Source organism: Dysidea avara, chromosome 1 (assembly GCF_963678975.1).
Source record: "Dysidea avara chromosome 1, odDysAvar1.4, whole genome shotgun sequence".
NCBI classification, from domain to species: Eukaryota; Metazoa; Porifera; class Demospongiae; order Dictyoceratida; family Dysideidae; genus Dysidea; species Dysidea avara.
Genome location: NC_089272.1, coordinates 32196530 through 32216732, shown reverse-complemented (window position 1 = coordinate 32216732; position 20203 = coordinate 32196530). Strand labels below are relative to the sequence as shown.

General features: G+C 37.0%; 2 protein-coding genes across 4 annotated transcripts in view; both read left to right on the top strand.

Annotated features, from left to right (window-relative positions):
- Positions 1–7253, top strand: part of LOC136261994 (mucin-5AC-like) — a 48089-nt gene extending 40836 nt beyond the window's left edge. The window contains exons 9-10 of one of the 3 annotated variants that reach the window (XM_066056115.1): positions 1300–1431; positions 6584–7253. In XM_066056115.1, the coding sequence (XP_065912187.1) occupies positions 1300–1431; positions 6584–6849 (398 nt within the window). In that variant the 3' untranslated portion in view covers positions 6850–7253. The remainder of the gene's footprint in view (positions 1–1299; positions 1432–6583) is intronic. The other 2 variants (XM_066056125.1, XM_066056134.1) reach the window with 2 other exon arrangements.
- Positions 7254–17609: 10356 nt separating this feature from the next.
- LOC136261987 (uncharacterized) overlaps positions 17610–20203 on the top strand; it is a 50234-nt gene continuing 47640 nt past the window's right edge. Inside the window, exon 1 of the mRNA XM_066056102.1 lies at positions 17610–17757. Coding sequence (XP_065912174.1) covers positions 17688–17757 — 70 coding nt within the window. The 5' untranslated portion in view covers positions 17610–17687. The remainder of the gene's footprint in view (positions 17758–20203) is intronic.

Here is a 20203-nt window from a genome sequence, read left to right as displayed (position 1 = left end):
TTTTCTTTTCAGATATCTGTATCAGTATCGGAATTGGTAATTTTTGTAGCCAATATATCGGTTATTGGTGTATTGGAAAATTTCCAAATTTGTGCACCTCTAATTACAGATACTCATGCATTCATGTACAGTATACATGGCCGTGTACAGATGTATATTAAGATCATGGAGGTTTGGGTTTCTCAACATCACCCAAAAACCAGCTTCACACTGGCTATCCTGAAGCTTTGGCAGTATAACCAAGCCCAAAAGTGCTGTCAGTATGAGCCTAAATGCTTCCAATAGATTGTTACAAAATTTCAATTTTGTTATTCAATGGAAATTTCTACTGACTTACTGCTTGCCTGATGCCTTCAGGCAAGCATACATAACTTGATAACAGCTAGGGCTGCTGGCTTGATTTTTCACTGTTCTGTGTCACTTCATCCTGAGACGTGCCTTTTGACATACCACAGCACATACAATGCACGTATCATGGACTTACATTTGTTCTCCTTTGTGTCCCATTTCTTTTTGCTGACAGTCCAAGGTGTTGATTCATGGTAGTGCAGCGCATGGCTTCCCTATGTTTATAAATAGGAATCATCTGTGTGTTTTCCTTGGTGATTGGATTAATTGCAGAGGTACGTCTCCTACTGTTCTTGGGTTGTAGCACTGTGTAACAGGCTGCACCTACAGTAACTGAAAGCAAAGTGTAATTAGCCACTTCACTTTCAACCCAGTAATTGATAATTGAGGGCACACATTCAGACAAAGACATTATCTCTGGCACAGTCCTTTCTTTTGATGCGGTATGTGTAGTCATATTAATGTTACAAAAAAGTAAACAAATAAGCATCAGGAAAAAATTTGCATTTAAAGTTTGATTAGGGATCATAGAAAAGGGTAAAGAAACAAGGGAGGTCTGTTGATATACGCATTAGTGAACATTTAATCCCTACTTCATCAGACTGAATTAAGGATTACATGTTCACTAGCTAATTGTAGGTGAAGGTGACCTCCCTTGGACTTGGTTCCTTGTTTTTTTTTTCTAATTGAACTTTAAATCCATTATTATCCTTATATGACTTACATATGTTCATATGATTTCTAGACATATCAGCCAATTTTGAATTTTAAAGAAAGATAGTTGATAATTGTTTATGTTATTTATGCTTTGTTGTTGACTTCTTTGATACTGCATTGTTTGGCTGTCCATGTTTCTACAACATGAATTATACACTTGACCTTGTTCAAATAGCACTTGCACAATACTACAGACTTGAGACTATTATATGTATGTGTGTCATTGTATTACAGGAGGATCAAGTGATGACAACACTGGAATTATTATAGGAGTAATAGTTGGAGGAATATGTGGAGCTATTGTAGTAGTAGTGGTGATTATTATAGTAATCTACTGTTGCTGCTGCAGAAAGGATAATAAGAAAAGTAGGATGAGTTAACTGTTTATGCTGTATACAGTATGTGTGACCTGCTGAGCAAAAACCTGTCTTGTTTGCATAATTGTATTTTTTTAATAAAACTTGTTGAATATTGTACATTTAGGGCAACAGATGTGCGCTACAGAAAGAATTGCACCTCTTAATGGTTTTATTTCAACCTCTGTACTGCATACCAGTACTGCATGTATATGTACAAATTTTCAAAGGATGTTATTTTCACGGTTGCTTAGCTGTCCACAAACATTTTATCATTGAAAATCAAGATTAGCTATGCTATAAACAGGCAAGTTTATCAGTAATTCATGAAATATAACCTGAAATTTGTTAATCCACAAAAGGTATGCACCTCAAAATTTTTATATTTACAACAGTTCATGGTGAATAAAATATCTTAGTATCATTTCTGTACCATTAATGACACACGAGTTATGTGTTGTTGTTGTTGCTTTTTTTTGTTTGTTTGTTTCTAAGCGCAATTTCCTTCTAGCTTGTATTGTATATACTCATGGGTGGACATAGTGCAAACCTTAATGTTATACTGACACATGGTACACTTGATGAATTGACCATGCACAATCAGTAGGTTTGAGCCAATTATGCTTTAAGAATAACCTATTATACTTTTGAGCAATACTTAAAGGTTAAGCTCATTGTGCTGAATATTATGCTTTCAAACCCAAGATTATGCTTATTAAAGGCTGACTGTTTTATTAGAGTATATCAGTATTTCCTGACTGATACATTAGAATAAGTGATTGCTCTATTAGAGTATTTTGATTTTTCTGCATTACCTACATTTCTTTTATATGAATTGCAATAGCAATTAATGTGCAGTGTATTCTTCTATTGTGCATGTAAATTCCACATTTTTATTGAAAATATAGTATGTTAATATCATTTTTATTACTGTATGATGGTATATTTATTATCATTAGTCTATTAATTATGCAAAACATTGCAGGGATATTAAATTCAAACCTGGCAATGAGGCAAGTCCCAACTCTGCTGGCAGTTGTACACCTGAATTAAATAAGTGCTTGCGTGTACTATGAGTATAGTTGGTTTACAAATTGATTGTTTTGCTGTTTCTACCATATAATGCTGTATGTAACTCCAGCTGAAATTGTTTCTTTAGCTGTGTAGACAACAAAGAAAGCATAAAAGAAATTCAAAACATGCCAACAAGTTAGGCTTTGACTTAGCAGGTCACATAATATTTGTTACCAAAAAGTCTGTGTAGGTGTTTTGCTCATCGTGCCATTTGTACTTTTACACCCCTGAAATGAGAAGTCTCTCTACATGTATATTCCATTATTATCACTTGGTACTGTGCATGAATTGATAGCTCATTTAACAAGACATGTCTTCTTGTGCATGGCAATTATAAGTGGGGTTTTCAAAAGGAAGGGGCTATCTGTCTGGTTCTGTATGTAATAAAAAAACTTAGACAGAAAAAAATAATTGGAAAAAATTAAAATAAATAAATAAATGTGAGGCTCGAACCTGACCACCAGTGTCAAAGGCCAGTGTGTTACATGTACCAACTGTGTTACTGCTGCCAGCTACATCTCTTACTTTTCTATCTTATAAATGTGATTCAATAAGTAACCTGTATATAGTAAGAAGGCTGAAGTCGCCTTAAGTTTGCCTGTTAAGCATAATGAAGATGTCTTTCACTGTCTGTGTAAGTTTTTGGTAAGTTTGATCCAAGATAGACTGGCCCGGATTTTCTGGAATGTTTGCTTTGCTCGCTCCAACCCTAGCTCACCTCAAACTCACTAAAAACTTACCTTCATACCACTAGTGTGCTTGATGCATGTACTAGAGTTATGATGGGTGAGTGCTGGATGAATAGCCTGTATAAGTAGATGTCCGGAATTGAATGAATTGTCACTACCTTTCAAAAATTGTGCATATTTATAGCTACATACAGTATGTGATGCTGAGGGGAGGTTTTTAGCAGGAAAGTATTCCTCAACTTGTTTCACTAGCGAATCTTATCATTTTGACATCTTAAAATTTGATTGCAAATACTTTAGAATTTAACATTTGCAAGATTAACTTTAGATATTAACTGGTGTTTAATAGTAGGGCTGAAATGATAGATAATGAGTGCTCTATAGTGTTAACAATTGTGTACTCATCATATATACTCATTAGCTAATCCTAAAATTAGTGTGTGGACACAAAGTCAGATACTGTGTTTATTATTGTTCAAGGAGGCAGTGGCTACATTCAGGGGCAACATTACAGGGGTTTTGAGGTTTCCAGAAACTGGTCAAGTATATTCAGGCAAATGTTCAAATTGAGATACAGCAGTCAAAACAGATTGAGATTAGTGTAAAACCCTATCTCACAGTGTTTATAATCTGAAATCTTTACTGGGGGCATTCCTTTACATCCCCAGAATGGCATCCATGGATGCTGCATGCTTCAATCTCACATTGCTCCAGTTCTTTAACTTTAGCCCTGCTCCATCAGTACCATCACCCCTGATATCATTCCAGCACAGGTAGTCATTAAGTTCTTATACTGTACCTCCAGATCTCTCTAGATTTAGCATGCTATAAGTGTGCTTACAGCAGGAAGTTTTGAAACCAGTCTCCGTAATTGTTAGAGCCACCCATGTACAGCATCACATAGGCAAGCAAGACCCTACAGGATTGTTTACACAATGTGGACAGATTGGCACTCACATATAGTTTTAATTCTAACACTGTGTAGCAAACATTTCTCCAAACTTTATAATAGATTTTGTGCGAAAAGGAAATGATTTAGACACATAAATCAAAATTTAAAGCAATGAAGTATTAATTTTATCATTTATCCGTGTGTCCTAAAAGTTGGACACCTTACCATATGCTTGGATGGCTTCCCTTAATAATTACTTACAAGAATAAGGACTCACCAGAGACACTAAATGTGGATGAAGAGTGCTTTATAGCCTTAATCTACACTAGATCGTAGTCAGACCCTGTACATGAACGACAGTAGCACACACTACTGTAAATTTATTGTAACATGGCCTCTATAGTATATGGAACTTCTAGCAATAATGGAAACTAGAACTTAGAAATTTATTAAAGTGAAGGCTTGTTACCATATTAGTTTATTAATACAATAGGCTGTCAGCATGGCTACATAGATTTTATATTCTAAAAAAGTGGATTACTTAGGCCGTACATCTGTGAAATGGAATAATAATAATAATATGAATACAGTAGGACCTCCATTATCCGAACACCTGTGTGTCAGCTGAATCACAAAAGTGTTCAGATAAGTGAATTTGTTCGGATAAATGAAGGCCATTTATTTATATACAGAGCTCTGTTGAACTACTCTAATAGAACATACACCTGTGACAAAATACTCTAATAGAACAGTCACCGCTACTGTTCAGATAATCGAGGGTTCAGATAGTCGAAGTTTGGATAATCGAGGTCCTACTGTACATTGGAACCTGTACTCAGGACACTTGAAAATGATGATACATGCATAATCTGAACAGTTGGTAATGATCCCAGAGTATCCTTTCTGTGTAAGTTGGCCTTAATACAAAGGTTTCACTGCACCATCATTTTATCTAAAAGTACCATTTTCTTTTCAGTTGACACTCACCAGTTCACTGATTCTGTATATTCTCTTTACAAAGAGTGGCCAAAAGATAATTTTGAGTTGAAGAATGCTTTTCAAATAGGTGTTTTTCTTTGGTGTGCTTCTATTATGATTTTTGCAAAGAACACATTGGGTGATCCCTATTATGAACCCACCATGATATCATGGTTCCTGATTAAAGTACCTATTATAAGATTGATGTCCCTGACAAGCAAAGTGCAAAATTTCATTCTAATGCCTTCATGGCGTCTTTTCTGGATGACAAATGCATCACATTATACACTAGCAGAAATGAATCTAGAGATTTAAACAAATACTGGAGTGCTAATTTTACTAACCAAATCATGAGTATTTTGTGTTTTCCTTATTTTGTATGCATGAAGGTACTGGGGAGGCTGCCTCGGAGTGAATGTAGCAGTTGCATAGCCTGCCACCTGTGATTTTCAACAATAATAAAATATCCAGACATGTATGTTAAAGTGTTTCACTACTCAGACTGCATGATAATTTATGTACAAAGGTTTAGTGTTTGGCTGTGTAAGAACAAGTTACCAGGCAGCCGGCATGTAATATAAGTTATCCACAAAAATATGTTATGGAAACCACCGTCCCACCCCCATTATATCATATTTTACTGTTTCTTAACTTATTAAACAACTCTTAAAAATAACACTTTGCAAAGTATGTATTAGACGTATATACGTATTTGTCCACAAGCTTGCAGTACATACAAGGTGTACATAATACAAGGTGTATGTTCATTTTACAACTCTGAAACTTCAAACGGTTTTAGATATTACTACTTTGCACCACTAAAATAAATATAGCCATTACCTTAAATTGCTTTCAAGTTAGTAATATAATATGGTTGCTTAGTTTAGACATTACTCAAAGAAATTTATAACCTATTGTGGTTAAATTTGGGAATGTCTAAATACGTGTATTATGAATCCTTTTCATGTTTATTTCCTACACTAATACTACAGTGCTTGCATGTAACTGCAGTAAAATTTGATGTAATAGACTTGTTTCTACCTTTCAAAGCTATATTTCTGCATTGCAAGCAGCTGTCAAAAAACAACTACTGACCTATCTATCTGACACCTCTATAATCCAGAATATTTCTATAATCTGACTCTGTTTGCCACTCCAATTAAATTTTTGTTCTATATATTACTACCTCAGTAATGCACCATCTTTACTAATTTGACACAATTTTTGAGCTCCAGCGAACATCATTATAGAGATTTCACTGTGTAGGACTTCAGACTAGACCTGTCTAGCAGCATCTGAGTGAAACAAAAGCACCACAGCATACAGCTTTTAGGTTATTAAATTATGGATGTAGATCCCAGTGATCTGTAGTTTGACTAGTAATTAGCATTTAATGAAACTACCACAGTGCACTGTATGTGTACTGTATGGTATACTAGTAAAATACAAATCTGTATTGGGAAACTCTGAATTGGGATCTGTAGTAATGGTGCTCTGTGCAAGAGCTTATTACCTCTATTCTCTGATAGGTTATTCAGTACCAATGCACATTGTTCCTCCAACATATGAAAATCTACAACCTCCATCATCTGATAAGGTACAAATGGACACCAATCCAGCCTATACAGTGCCAACAACTGGTACAATAAAGATGGAGGACAACCCAGCATATCAAACTATGACAACTAACCCTGGAGGAGGAGGAGGAGCTGGTAGTGGAGTTAACTGTTACGAAGATATCACTGTTGATAGAAAAATGAAAATGACTCAAAATCCTGCATATGCTGTACCTTGACATAAGATAATATGATAGAAAGAACAAAGGCATATAGGAAAGTAATTTTGAACTTTGTAGTATACATGCATTTATGTAGATACTGTAGCTACTGGATTACATGTTTGTAGTCACACCTATGCAGCCTTTCTATTTCACAGATAAATTAGCCTGGAGATACAAATTTGAACAGTTACATAATTATAGCCTTTTTAATGTTTGTATAAGTTTAGACCTGAACAGATGACAAGTCTCTCACAACAATTCAGTCATTGTATAAATTCCCAATAATAGTCATTGCATGCGTTTACTGTATGTGATGTCATACTGTACAATGATGCTGTCACACATGCATATATTTTTAGTTCTGCATACTACATTACTTTTGGCATTGCATAGCATTGCTAAACCAAAAGTTGCAGTACCATAATTTGATTTTTTTGTGTAAAATAATTTTTGTATTCAAAACTTGCAGTCTACGAAAATTGCTTGCATGAAAGTTTTTACACAAGATCAAATTACTCTAATAGAACAGTCTTTTACATAATCATACAAAAATATTTTTACATGAATGTTTTCATGAAAATTATTTGCATAAAAATGAAACAAATTACAGTTTTTAAGGCCACTGAATTATTAATTTCTCATCTCCATGATTGTACTTACTGTATCAATGAATTTTAGAACCATGAGTGTTGATTACGTGCAGCAGAGTAAGCAAATGTTTAGGCTTAAGAAAATTGTATTCTGAGTCATGTGAGCTATTCTATCAAGACACACGGTAGTGTGTCCTGCGCCCAAGAAGCCGGCGCGTAACACCCGTGAGTATATTGACAGGAAGAAACAAAACGCAATTTTCGCACCTCCATAGCTCTGTGCTGCCTTGATGAAACAAGACGATTTTTGCTGTGGACACTCCCTCCACCTTCAGCACTCCACATTCCAAATTTGAGCGAAATCGCTTCAGGCGTTCCCGAGATATGCGACTTCAAAAATTGGCTTAGTTTCTTCGTTTTTTTTCTTCCTCTTTTCGCACACTTACAAAAACTGCTATAAAACGCGAACGCCATATCCGATCGCCTTGAAATTTGGCACACAGAAGGGAGGTATAAAGGCGCATCTCTGTACCAACTTTGGCTGGAATACGATAAACAGGCAAAGAGTTATGAGCGATTAATCACGAAAAATAACACCAATATGTTGTCACGCCTACAGGGTAAACCGCGTTTGGGAAGAAGCTGAACATCGGTGGATGAATAGGTTAACTATTGAACCTAAAACCTTTTGTGGTTTGAAAGAAATCGAGCTAAAAACCAGGAAGATACAACGAAAAACCAACAGTGTGTAACAATTACGCAATCGAGATTAGCTAATAAAAAATGACTGCTTGCCACGACTACCAGGTAAACCGCTTGGGGTAATGCTTTGAAAATCGCTGTACAGATGGAGTTATCATCTTAGAAAGGCTCTTCAATGGTGTAGAAGAATCAGACTTAAAGCCACGGAGTTATAACACGAAATCCAACTTGGTGTAGCAGGTGCGAGATCGAGATACTCTAATAGAGCAGTCATCCTAATAGAGCAGTCACCCGAAGAGAATTCAAGAAATCAGTTAGAAACAAGTAATATAACCTGTATAGAGATCAGCTACAAACAAGTCACCCTGTAGAGAGATCAGCCACAAACATTTCACCCTGTAGAGAGATCAGCTAGAAGAAATTATCTTGTAGGGAATTCATGCAACTATATAGAAGAAATCACCTTGTAGAGTTCAGCTGCAAAGAAACCACAATGTAGAGAATTCAGCTACAAACAAATCGCCCTGTAGAGAGATCAGCTAGAAGAAGTTACCTTGTAGAGAGTTCAGCTACAAAGAAACCATCATGTAGTGAGTTCAGCTGCAAACAAATCACCTGTAGAAAGTTCAGCTACAAACAAATCTCCCTGTAGAGAAATCAGCTAGGAGAAGTTTCCTTGTAGAGAGTTCAGTTACAAAGAAACCACCATGTAGAGAATTCATTTACAAACTAGTGACCCTGTAGAGACATCAACTAGAAGAAGTTACCTTGTAAAGAGTTCAGCTACATAGAAACCATTCTGTGAAGAGCTCAGCTGCAAACAAATCACCTGTACAGAATTCATGCAGCTACAAACAAATCACCCTGTAGAGACATCAGCTAGAAGAAGTTACCTTGTTGATAGTTCAGCTACAAACAAATCACCCTGTAGAGAGATCAGCTAGAAGAAGTTACCTTGTAGAGAGTTCAGCTACAAAGAAACCATCATGTAGAGAGTTCAGCTGCAAACAAATCACCTGTAGAGAGTTCAGCTACAAACAAATCTCCCTGTAGAGAGATCACCTAGAAGAAGTTTCCTTGTAGAGAGTTCAGCTACAAACAAATCATCCTGTAGAAAGATCAGCTAGAAGAAGTTACCTTGTGGAGAGTTCAGCCACAAAGAAATGTTCAGCTGTAAACAAATCACCTGTAGAGAGTTAAGCTACAAACAAATCTCCCTGTAGAGAGATCAGCTAGAAGAAGTTTCCTTGTAGAGAGTTCAGCTACAAACAAATCACCCTCTAGAAAGATCAGCTAGAAGAAGTCACCTTGTAGAGAGTTCAGTTACAAAGAAACCACCACGTAGAGAGTTCAGCTACAAACTAGTGACCTTGTAGAGACATCAGTTACCTTGTAGAGAGTTAAGCTACAAAGAAACCATCATGTAGAGAGTTCAGCTGCAAACAAATCACCTGTAGAGAGTTCAGCTACAATCAAATCACCGTGTAGAAAGATCAGCTAGAAGAAATTACCTTGTAGAGAGTTCGGTTACAAAGAAACCATCATGTAAAGAGTTCAGCTACAAACAAATCTCCCTGTAGAAAGATCAGCTAGAAAAAGTCACCTTGTAGAGAGTTCAGCTACAAAGAAAGCATCATGTAGAGAGTTCAGCTGCAAACAAATCACCTGTAGAGAGTTCAGCTACAAACAAATCACCCTGTAGAAAGATCAGCTAGAAGAAGTCACCTTGTAGAGAGTTATGCTACAAAGAACCATCATGTAGAGAGATCAGCTGCAAAGAAATCACCTGTAGAGAGTTCAGCTACAAACAAATCTCTCTGTAGAGAGATCAGCTAGAAGAGGTTTCCTTGTAGAGTGTTCAGCTACAAACAAATCTCCCTGTAGAAAGATCATGATCAGCTAGAAGAAGTCACCTTGTAGAGAGTTCAGCTACAAAGAAAGCATCATGTAGAGAGTTCAGCTGCAAACAAATCACCTGTAGAGAGTTCAGCTACAAACAAATCTCCCTGTAGAGAGATCAGCTAGAAGAAGTTTCCTTGTAGAGAGTTCAGCTACAAACAAATCACCCTGTAGAAAGATCAGCTAGAAGAAGTTACCTTGTAGAGAGTTCAGCTACAAAGAAACCATCATGTAGAGAGTTCAGCTGCAAACAAATCACCTGTAGAGAGTTCAGCTACAAACAAATCTCCCTGTAGAGAGATCAGCTAGAAGAAAGTACCTTGTAGAGAGTTCAGTTACAAAGAAACCATCATGTAGAGAGTTCAGCTGCAAACAAATCACCTGTAGAGAGTTCAGCTACAAACAAATCTCCCTGTAGAAAGATCAGCTAGAAGAAGTCACCTTGTAGAGAGTTCAGCTACAAAGAAAGCATCATGTAGAGAGTTCAGCTGCAAACAAATCACCTGTAGAGAGTTCAGCTACAAACAAATCACCCTGTAGAAAGATCAGCTAGAAGAAGTCACCTTGTAGAGAGTTAAGCTACAAAGAACCATCATGTAGAGAGATCAGCTGCAAAGAAATCACCTGTAGAGAGTTCAGCTACAAACAAATCTCTCTGTAGAGAGATCAGCTAGAAGAAGTTTCCTTGTAGAGTGTTCAGCTACAAAGAAATCTCCCTGTAGAAAGATCAGCTAGAAGAAGTCACCTTGTAGAGAGTTCAGCTACAAAGAAAGCATCATGTAGAGAGTTCAGCTGCAAACAAATCACCTGTAGAGAGTTCAGCTACAAACAAATCACCCTGTAGAAAGATCAGCTAGGAGAAGTCATCTTGTAGAGAGTTAAGCTACAAAGAACCATCATGTAGAGAGATCAGCTAGAAGAAGTTACCTTGTAGATTATTCAGCTACAAACATTCACCCTGTTGAGAGAGCAGCAAGAAGAAGTCACCTTGTAGAGTGTTCAGTTACAAAGAAACCACCATGGAGAGTTCTATGATAAATATATGTATTATATATATAATTTGTACATTTACTGATAAAATCAGAAATATTTAAAGTACATCTGCTTCACCTTTTCTTCTTCCTGTAGTAAAGAAAAAAAGACAGGTTAAAAAAGTCCCAAAGCTGGCCATAGGCCGGCTTTGGGGTATACAAATACAAAAAGAAATGAAATCTAATCCAAAACAGCCAAGCTGTAAAAAAACAGTGCGGCCCTCAAAAAGGCTATGGTGAAAAAAGATGTGAAATCCAAGGTGGCGGCCAACAAATGGCTGTGATGGTAGGTTAATGGTAAAAATTTTAATAACGACAATTCAAGTGAATTTTTGTGCCACTTGGTCTTGGCAAAAAAATTCACCTAAATTGCCGTTATTACAATTTTTACCATTAACCTACCATCACGGTCATTTCTTTGCCGCCACCTTGGATTTCACATCTTTTTTCACCATAGCCTTTTTGAGGGCCGCACTGTTTTTTTACAGCTTGGCTGTTTTGGATTAGATATACTTATGATTATGATTAAATATGGGTAAAGGCAAAGCCTATATACCCAATCAATACATTAACATTATACAAAAGTAAATCTAAAATCTTCCCTTTCACTGATGTCTCTCAAACTTTAAAAATTTCCTTAAGCCAGCTGGCCCTCTCCTGTCACCAATTCTCTTATGTCATTGTGCCATATGGTTTTTGAACTATGATGAGACTGAAAAGTATAGCTATTAAAATGTCAGGATGTAAAATCAGCAGCAACAAATGATAATTTGTTATGGCTATGGGCTATAACATCTGGCAATTAACTGTCCCCAAATATGCTATAATGCAGCACACAATTAGATTATGGTTACACATTGAGTGACTACACCAACTGCAGAAATATCCAAGTAACTTGATTTTAATTATCTCATTCACCACACATACTTACCATATAATAGTAGCCACGAATGTAATTTAAATAGTAAACATTATGGTGTCTGGTTCCTTTAACTGCAGCAGCACTACTGAAAATTAATGTTTTTTTATGTTAATTGATAAATCCACCCATTCAGTTGATCTTTATAGAATATACAATGTAATAATATACCTTCTAGCAGGTGGCTCTGCACACATGTCCACAACAGCAATTTCCTTAGTTAGACTGACTGGTCTTTTCCTGTCATCATGCAGTGTGTTTTTCTTTCTTTGTGGAAACATTACATTGATTAATAATTTTGCTGGGACTGGTATTCTTTATATGTGACCAGATTTTTGAAAACGATTTTTAATGTGACATTATGTGTTACCCCTAAAGCACTTTGTGCCGGATAAAATATTTCATAGAATTTGTTGTAATTCAAGGTATTGCAGCTGACTAGTGATTCTAATCAGTGTAAAGGTGATTGAAAGCAAGTTTGGAATGTCTTATTTTAATTGTAACTTCGTAAGTGCATATATTTGACTTGTAAAATGTGCAGCTGATTTCTCAATTAACATCCAGTTTATATCAATCAGCAGAAACAATTGACATGCAATTACCAACTAATTTTTTCTACAATGTCTATTCTAGTATTTCAGTTTAAATACCAGTTTTTTTTTTACACAACCATGGTGTACTTAGTTCACGCTAGAATAAAACAGGTCTATATAGCTGGCACTTACTTAAGCTGCATTGCTATAAAGGTACGTTGACTGTCTCACCCAATTGTAAGTGCAATAATTTTGATGCATAAAAAATGATGCACTCTTAGATGTCTATGTATTGCATTGCCAAACTATTTTGATGGGGAATTTTTTTGAGGTCTTCATGGCTACCATATTTACTTGATGTACCTTCAACAGTAGCCACACTTGAATGGTTCTTCAATCATAAACTGAAAAGTATCTAGCAACAACATCAAGGCAAGCACCCATCTAAAACCATCAATAATAAAAGGTAAAAGTGCACAAATTATGTCATACAGAATGTATGATAGTCCTCAGTTACATATGACCACGTGTATGGTCCTAAGGAAGAAACTGCGTGGGCATAGCAAAGGTGTCAATATCAAAGAAGCAAATAAATATAATTAACTAACACTAGTCACATCAAGCCACTCTAGGCTTACAATCCAGTGGAGGGCTCAACACCAACAACATTTTAACCTTTCTCAGTAGACTATAGCTAGCAGTTAAATCTTGTGGTGAATTTATGACAGCAGAAAGCCACCACATTGCAATAGAATGCTCCATACCATACTTGGTTTTTTAAAAGCTACGTCCACCTTATAATCAAGACACACAGTAGTATGTCATGCGGCCTAAGAACCTGGCAAGTAATTATTGACAGAATGAAAGAAAACGTGATTTTCGCACATGTGTAGCTCCATGACCTCTTGTCTGATCCTAACCAAATTTTGTACAGAAGTGCCTGGCAACCATGTAGGGGAGTCTACATACAACATTTGAAGAAAAATTCCCCAGTCATTTCCAACCAATCGACAAGTGGCCAAATTAAAGTTTCAATTTTTCTCTTCGTTTTTTTCTTCTTTTCGTACACTTTGCAATATCTGCAATAACATGCAAACATGTGATCCAATCAAGCTGAAATTTGGCACACTTAATTAGGGCTCATTATAGCATATCTCAGTATCAAGTGTGGTATAGGAATCAGATGAACAATCACAGAGTTATGGCTGATTATTTGCTTAAAATAAGATCAAACTTCTGTCACCCCCACAGGGTAAACCCCTTGAAGGAATAAGCTAAAAATATCTGTGTAGATGGAATAACCATCGTAGGAGTGCATCTTGCTGTTTGAAAGGAATCTAGATTAAAATCATGGAGATATGTCACAAAACCCAACCTGTTTCATAATTACATGGTCAAGTTTTATGAATAAAGAAAACTATTAGTTTTCACACATACTAGGCAAACTGTAGAGAGTTCAGGTACAAAGAAGTCACACAGTAGAGAACTCAGTTACAAACAAATCACCCTGTGGAGAGTTCAGCTACAAACAAGTAGCTCTATAGAGAGTTTAGCTACAAGCTAGACTCAATAGAAAATTCAGCTACAAATAAATCAACCTGTTGAGAGTTTAGCTACAAAAAAAGCCATCCTGTAGAGAGATCAGCCAGAAAGAAGTCACCTGTAGAGTTCACCTGCAAACAGGTCACCCAGTTGAGAGTTCAGCTACAAACATGCAAGTGAGTTCAGCTACAAGCTAGTCACTCAGTAAAGAATTCAGCTACAAACAAGTCAGCTGGTAGTGAATTCAGGTAGAAACAAGTCACCTGTAAATAGCTCAGGTCACCTGGTAGAGTGTTTACCTGCAAAGTAGAGAGTTCAATGAATAACAAATCACAGCTACAAACAAATCACCCTATTGAGAGTCAGCTACAAACAAGTGAGTTCAGCTACAAGGTAGTCACTTGATAGAGAATTCAGATATAATACAAACAAGTAACCTGGTAGAGAATTCAGCTAAAAACAAGTCACCTGTAAGTCATTTAATAGAGCATTCACCTGCAAACAGGTCACCCAATAGAGGGTTCACTTACAAACAAACCACTCTGTGGAGAGATAAGCTACAGTGCAGTGTACAACCAAATCACCCTGTTGAGAGTCAGCTACAAACAATTTACCCTGTAAGGTTCAGCTATATACAAGCTAGTCGTCCGTTAGAGATGGAATTTAGCTACAAACAATTCACCGGCCGTAGAGAGTTCAGCTATAAACAGATCACCCTGTAGAGAATTCAGTACATATCAACCAGTAGAGAGCTCAACTATAAGCAAATAACCTTGTGGAGATTTCAACTACAAACAAATTTCCTTGGAGAGAGTTCAGCTACAAGCAAATCACCCTGTGGAGAGTTCAGCTACAAATAATCCATCCTGTAAGTTTTTAGAGAATTCAACTGGAAATAAGTCTGCTGGTAGAGAATTTAGCTATAAATAGGCACCAGCCTATTATGCTTTTAATTTTGCCTATTATGCCATGCTGCAGTGCTCTAAATTTTTGCCTATTATGCTCATAATTATGCTCAAAATTTTCTGCAGTTCCCATGTTTTGTTACTTTCCAATGGATAATGATAAACGTTTGCTTATGAACAATTGGTTAAATGTAAAAGTTAACGCTCGTTGTGCATTAAGAATTTGGCTGCATTGTAAACTGTAATACTAGTCATGTCAAATAACTATGTTCCACTGCAGCATCACTGTACTGTCCACCTTTTTCATTTTTGCTTACAGTATGACATAATTATTTTGCCTATTATGCTAGCATTATGCTTGATGCTTTCAGGCACCTATTATGCTCAAAATTATGCCAGCATAATATAGGCTGGTGCCTAGCTATAAACTATCATTCTGTGGAGAGTTCAGCTGCAAAGAAATCACAAGTCTGGCTGCAACAGACCATCCTGTAGAGAATTCAGCTATGAGAAAGTCATCCAGTAGAGAATTCAGCTACAAACAAGCTACCTGTAGAGGGTTCAGCTGCAAACAAGTCACACAGTAGAGTTCAGCTACAAACATTCACCCTGTAGAGAGTTCAGCTACAAACAAGTCATCCCGTAGGGTGTTCAGCTACAAACAACCCCCCCCCCCCCTCTAGAGAGTTCAGCTACAAAATGACTTACCTGCAGAGAGTTCAGCTACAAACAGGTCACCTAGTAGAGAGTTCATCTACAAACAATTCATCTTGTGGAAAATTCAACTACAAGCAAGCCATCATGTAGAGACATCAGCTACAAACAAATCACCCTGTGAAGAGTCCAGTTACAAGTAATCCTGTATGGAGTCCAGTTATATACACCTGTAGACTACAGAAGTCACCCAGTAGAGCATTCAGCTACAAATAAGGTACCTTTAGAGAGTTCCACTACAAACAATTGCAAGCTACCCAGTAGAAAGTTCAGCTACACTAGTCACCACAGCTACAAATGAATCACCCTGTGGAGAGTCAGTTACAAACAAATCACCCTATAAAAAGTTCAGCTATAAGCTATAGTAGTCACCTGGTAGAGAACACAAGCAACCCAGTAGAGAGTTCAACTACTTTTGTAACTAAGTTATGTAGTAGTTTAAAGAAACTATAATAATATAACTAGTTACATAGCAGTTTGTAAGAAGGATTAATTTACTGTCCAAAGTTGTAACAAGCTGGACAGTTACATACTGTTAGCCTGTTGAAAAAAGTTGATTATATAACAATTCGCACAATTATAAAAGATGTATGTTAAAAATTAATCCTTTGCATCTCATTACTCCTTCTTGTAGTAAAGAAGAAAATACAGGTAAACAGAGGCCCCAAAGCTAACCTATGGCCTGCTTTGGAGTACAAAAGTGCAAAAAGAAGTCCAAAACAGCCAAGCTGTAAAAAAAGGGTGTGACCCCCAAACAGCCATGGTGAAAAGATGTGAAATCCAAGTTGGCGGCCAAGAAATGGCTGTGATGGTAAATAAATGGCAGAAAATTTAATAATGACAATTCAGGTTAATTTGTTGCATAGTCCTAGTGGAGGAGGCAGTACAAATTCATGTCGTTATTAGATTTTTTGCCATTTACCTACCATAATAGCCATATCTTGGCTGCCACCTTGGATTTCACATCTTTTTCACGATAGCTATTTGAGGGCCACACCCTTTTTTTACAACTTGGCTGTTTTGGATTTTGGATTAGATATTCATTTAGCATCCAACTTTACATGTAGTCTCTGCTTTTGCAAGTTCTCATACTGCTGCAGCGGCGGAGGAATTCGAAGTAGTTGATATGAGGGGGGGCTGGGCTAACCCAGACTTATTTCTATAGTTTGGTAAGGTGAGACCAAAAAAAAAAGGTCACAACCAACTGACAAGAGCTTTCCACCTCACCAGCTACCATTTCTAGCTGATAAACTACATAAAAATCCTTACATAGCTCGCTACACACTGACTACTTTATTAGAGTGACTGCTCTATTAGAGTATCTCGATCTTTATCACGGTTTTCAGCCCCACTCCAAGAAAAATAATTTCGTTGTGATATCATTCTGAGGGGGGGGATTTAGCCCCCTAGCCCCCCCCCCCCCCCCCCTTTCCGCCGCCTATGTACTGCTGTATGGCTGTTTAGCTACTTTGCAAGTTCTCATGCTGTTGTATGGATAATTTTTTTGACTCAAAATACATGGAATAGTCCATAGAACCTTTACAGCTTCTATGAATGGAGTAATTGACGAATCATGGCCCAGTACAAAATTGAAGTCCCATGAACAACAGTATCTGAGTGCAGTAATTTTTAATAACCTTAATAAGATAATGGGACACTAAGTGTCCCATTATCTTAAAATAGAAACACTTAATAATAATAATAATACCCTAGTAGCTATACTGTACAACAGGGAATATATTAATATTGATGAACAAATGAGTTTAATGAATCATCATAATTAATTTTATCAAACATTGATAAATTTTTTATTGCTACAAGAGAAATGATAAATGCTGCATGTTCACTACATTTAGTTTTGGAGCTATCAAGTTAGTTTATTTTTATATATAAACAGTTCCTAGCTAAGCGCTATGAATTTCTAAAGCTATGGTAATACATTTTAGTAGCGCTTTCACTGGTATGACAAACGTTCCTGATCGCCAACAAGTCAGCTTTGATTCATCGTTGTCGCCCTTATGATGCTCAGAGAAAGTGTATCTTGCCTGTGGCTATTTGTAATTGCAGTGGAGATTTGTCAGGTTCGAGGTAAGTTATGTACTACGTACCGTAGCTAAATAAAAACAAAGTAAGTTACATTAAAATCTACAAAGCACAGTACCGAATAAATTTTCAGAGGGGGTTTTAGGTTTAGGAATCTTTCAATAACTGTTAGGCCACTCCAAATAAATTCTCTGTTTCCCGTCCACCGCCTGCATCTGGTTACTGTCAGTTGTAAACATTCCATTATTCCGGTTATTCTTGCATACTGACAGGTGTACTTGAACAGTGTCAGCTCACGAGTCAGCAGTGCTATCAAGTTGGCACAAACTCAACGTTTGTGTTATCAAGAGTACATAATAATAGAGTAGGGAGGAGAGTGTCTAACTTCAGTGGATTCACCAAACTCACTGCGCTCAGACCTTGCGCAATCAACTATAGCCACCAAAGGTGACAAATGGCTTGCTCTATGAAGGAGGTTGTAGCACTTCTACTGCTTCAATTAGGAAATATCAACAGTCTTCTGTTCACTTAAAGGTATTGATTTATTACTAGAAGTTTTATGGATTGAAGTAGGAGGGTTTGAGCACAGTGTGTTTGTATGGAGTATATTGAGAGTTAGACACTCTCCTCCCTCTTCTATTATTATGCACTCTTGGTGTTATTTTTGCAACTTACGAAGGAGGGTACCAGCTTAAGCATGCTTTTATGCAGCTTTTTATGGTTGTGCCAGGCAAATATGGCTTGAAACGCTGCACAACATTGTTTCACAGTTGAATCTTACCAACCCAGGATTTAGCAGAGAGTTTTGAACCAAAACAGCATTTGTATTCATTAAAACCATAATAATATTTTAGAGGCGCTTAACACACTTAAATGCCGTAATGGCAATTTCAGTGATTTCAAAGGAAAAACTATAAAGTTTGGCCAGTACAAGAAGTCCCAATATAATACACTATGTATAACTCTTGTTTTATCACCCACATGAATCGTATATAAATTTGGGGTCTTCATCAAAGAATCTCACACCTACAATGTAAAAAAGCTTGCTTGTTTGTGGTTTTCATTTTATGTGCCTCCTCCTCCACCTGATTTGCTACAGGGTGTATGTATCTAAATAATTTCCATCTTCGGTGTTGCCAATAATGAAAACTGCTACATACAATACTACAATAAGGTTTGTAGTATGGTGCATGGGCAGATCAAAGGCTTCCGCCAGTGTTACAAATCAGTTGTACACCAATTTACAAGTAATTGTAACATGGTGTGCTATTTACATTACATGTACAGTAGGTATCCAGCTAACAGTATGGTCCTAATCACTGTCACTGTCACTGCTGTCACTGTCACTCCCGGTCATTTCTGAATCTTTGTCTACTCTAACTTCGTTACACTCAGCTTCTTCATCATCTTCAAATGGATCAATGTCTCCATCATTATCCTCCAATCGCTGCAAAAGTTGGTGTGATTTCTCATCTAGTAGCAACTTTCCATCTGAACATGGTTGCCCTTCCTTGAAACAATGAATGGCATCAGCTTCAGTACCATCAATGTTTGTGTTGTAATCGCACATGACTTAAAGGAAGCCTTAATCATTTCATTAGAAATCTTTCCACAACAAGCTTTTATTCATTCACAAGGCAATACTCTAGAAGGAGCCTTCAAGTTACCGACACATGTAAATCGGTGACCATTTGAACCAGCCATCCAAGTATCGTACTGACTTCTAAATTTACTCTTGAAAACTGAATTCCATACCATATCAGGAGCTTGGATGTACTTTGTACAACCACCTGGCATATTTGCAGTTTTAAACCCTAAATGTGAAGCCTCTGCCTTGACAGTATTGCTGATGTGGCACTTGTACGAGTCCCACACTAGGAGCCTCTGAACAAAGCTAAATGTGCCAACAACGCTTTGCAAATAGTCGACTGTAAGATTATCATTCATCCAGCCATTTGCACTGACTCAGATGACAATACCAGGGATCTTTTCTAGCTCTCGAATCAATCTGGTACTTCCCCCTTAAAAATTATAAGTGGCTTCAACTTCATACCATTATCTCTAGCTGATAGTGCAACCATGAAAATGGTTCTCCTCATTGCCAGTGGTCTTCAGAGGCATAGAATGCAAACCAGATAACATGACAGTGGTCTCTGACGGCATGTCCATCCAGGATGCAGTCTCATCCATGGCAATTATATTATCTTCCCTGAAACTGGATCTTATCATAAGATGTCTTGAACACAGGACAAAATAGGGATGTAGTCAGCTGATGTTGACTGAGCCAAAGTAGTTCACCTCCTCAATGATAAACTCTTCCTCTTCAACACAACCATCCATGACTTGCTTAAAGAAATCAGAGCTGGACAATTCCTTGGCCTTCAGCTATATCATCCGCAATGAAACCCTAAGATCTTACCCGCACATTTCAACTACCTAATTGAAAAACTCTTTTCATTCATTGTCATCAGCTTTCAGACTTCCTCACGCT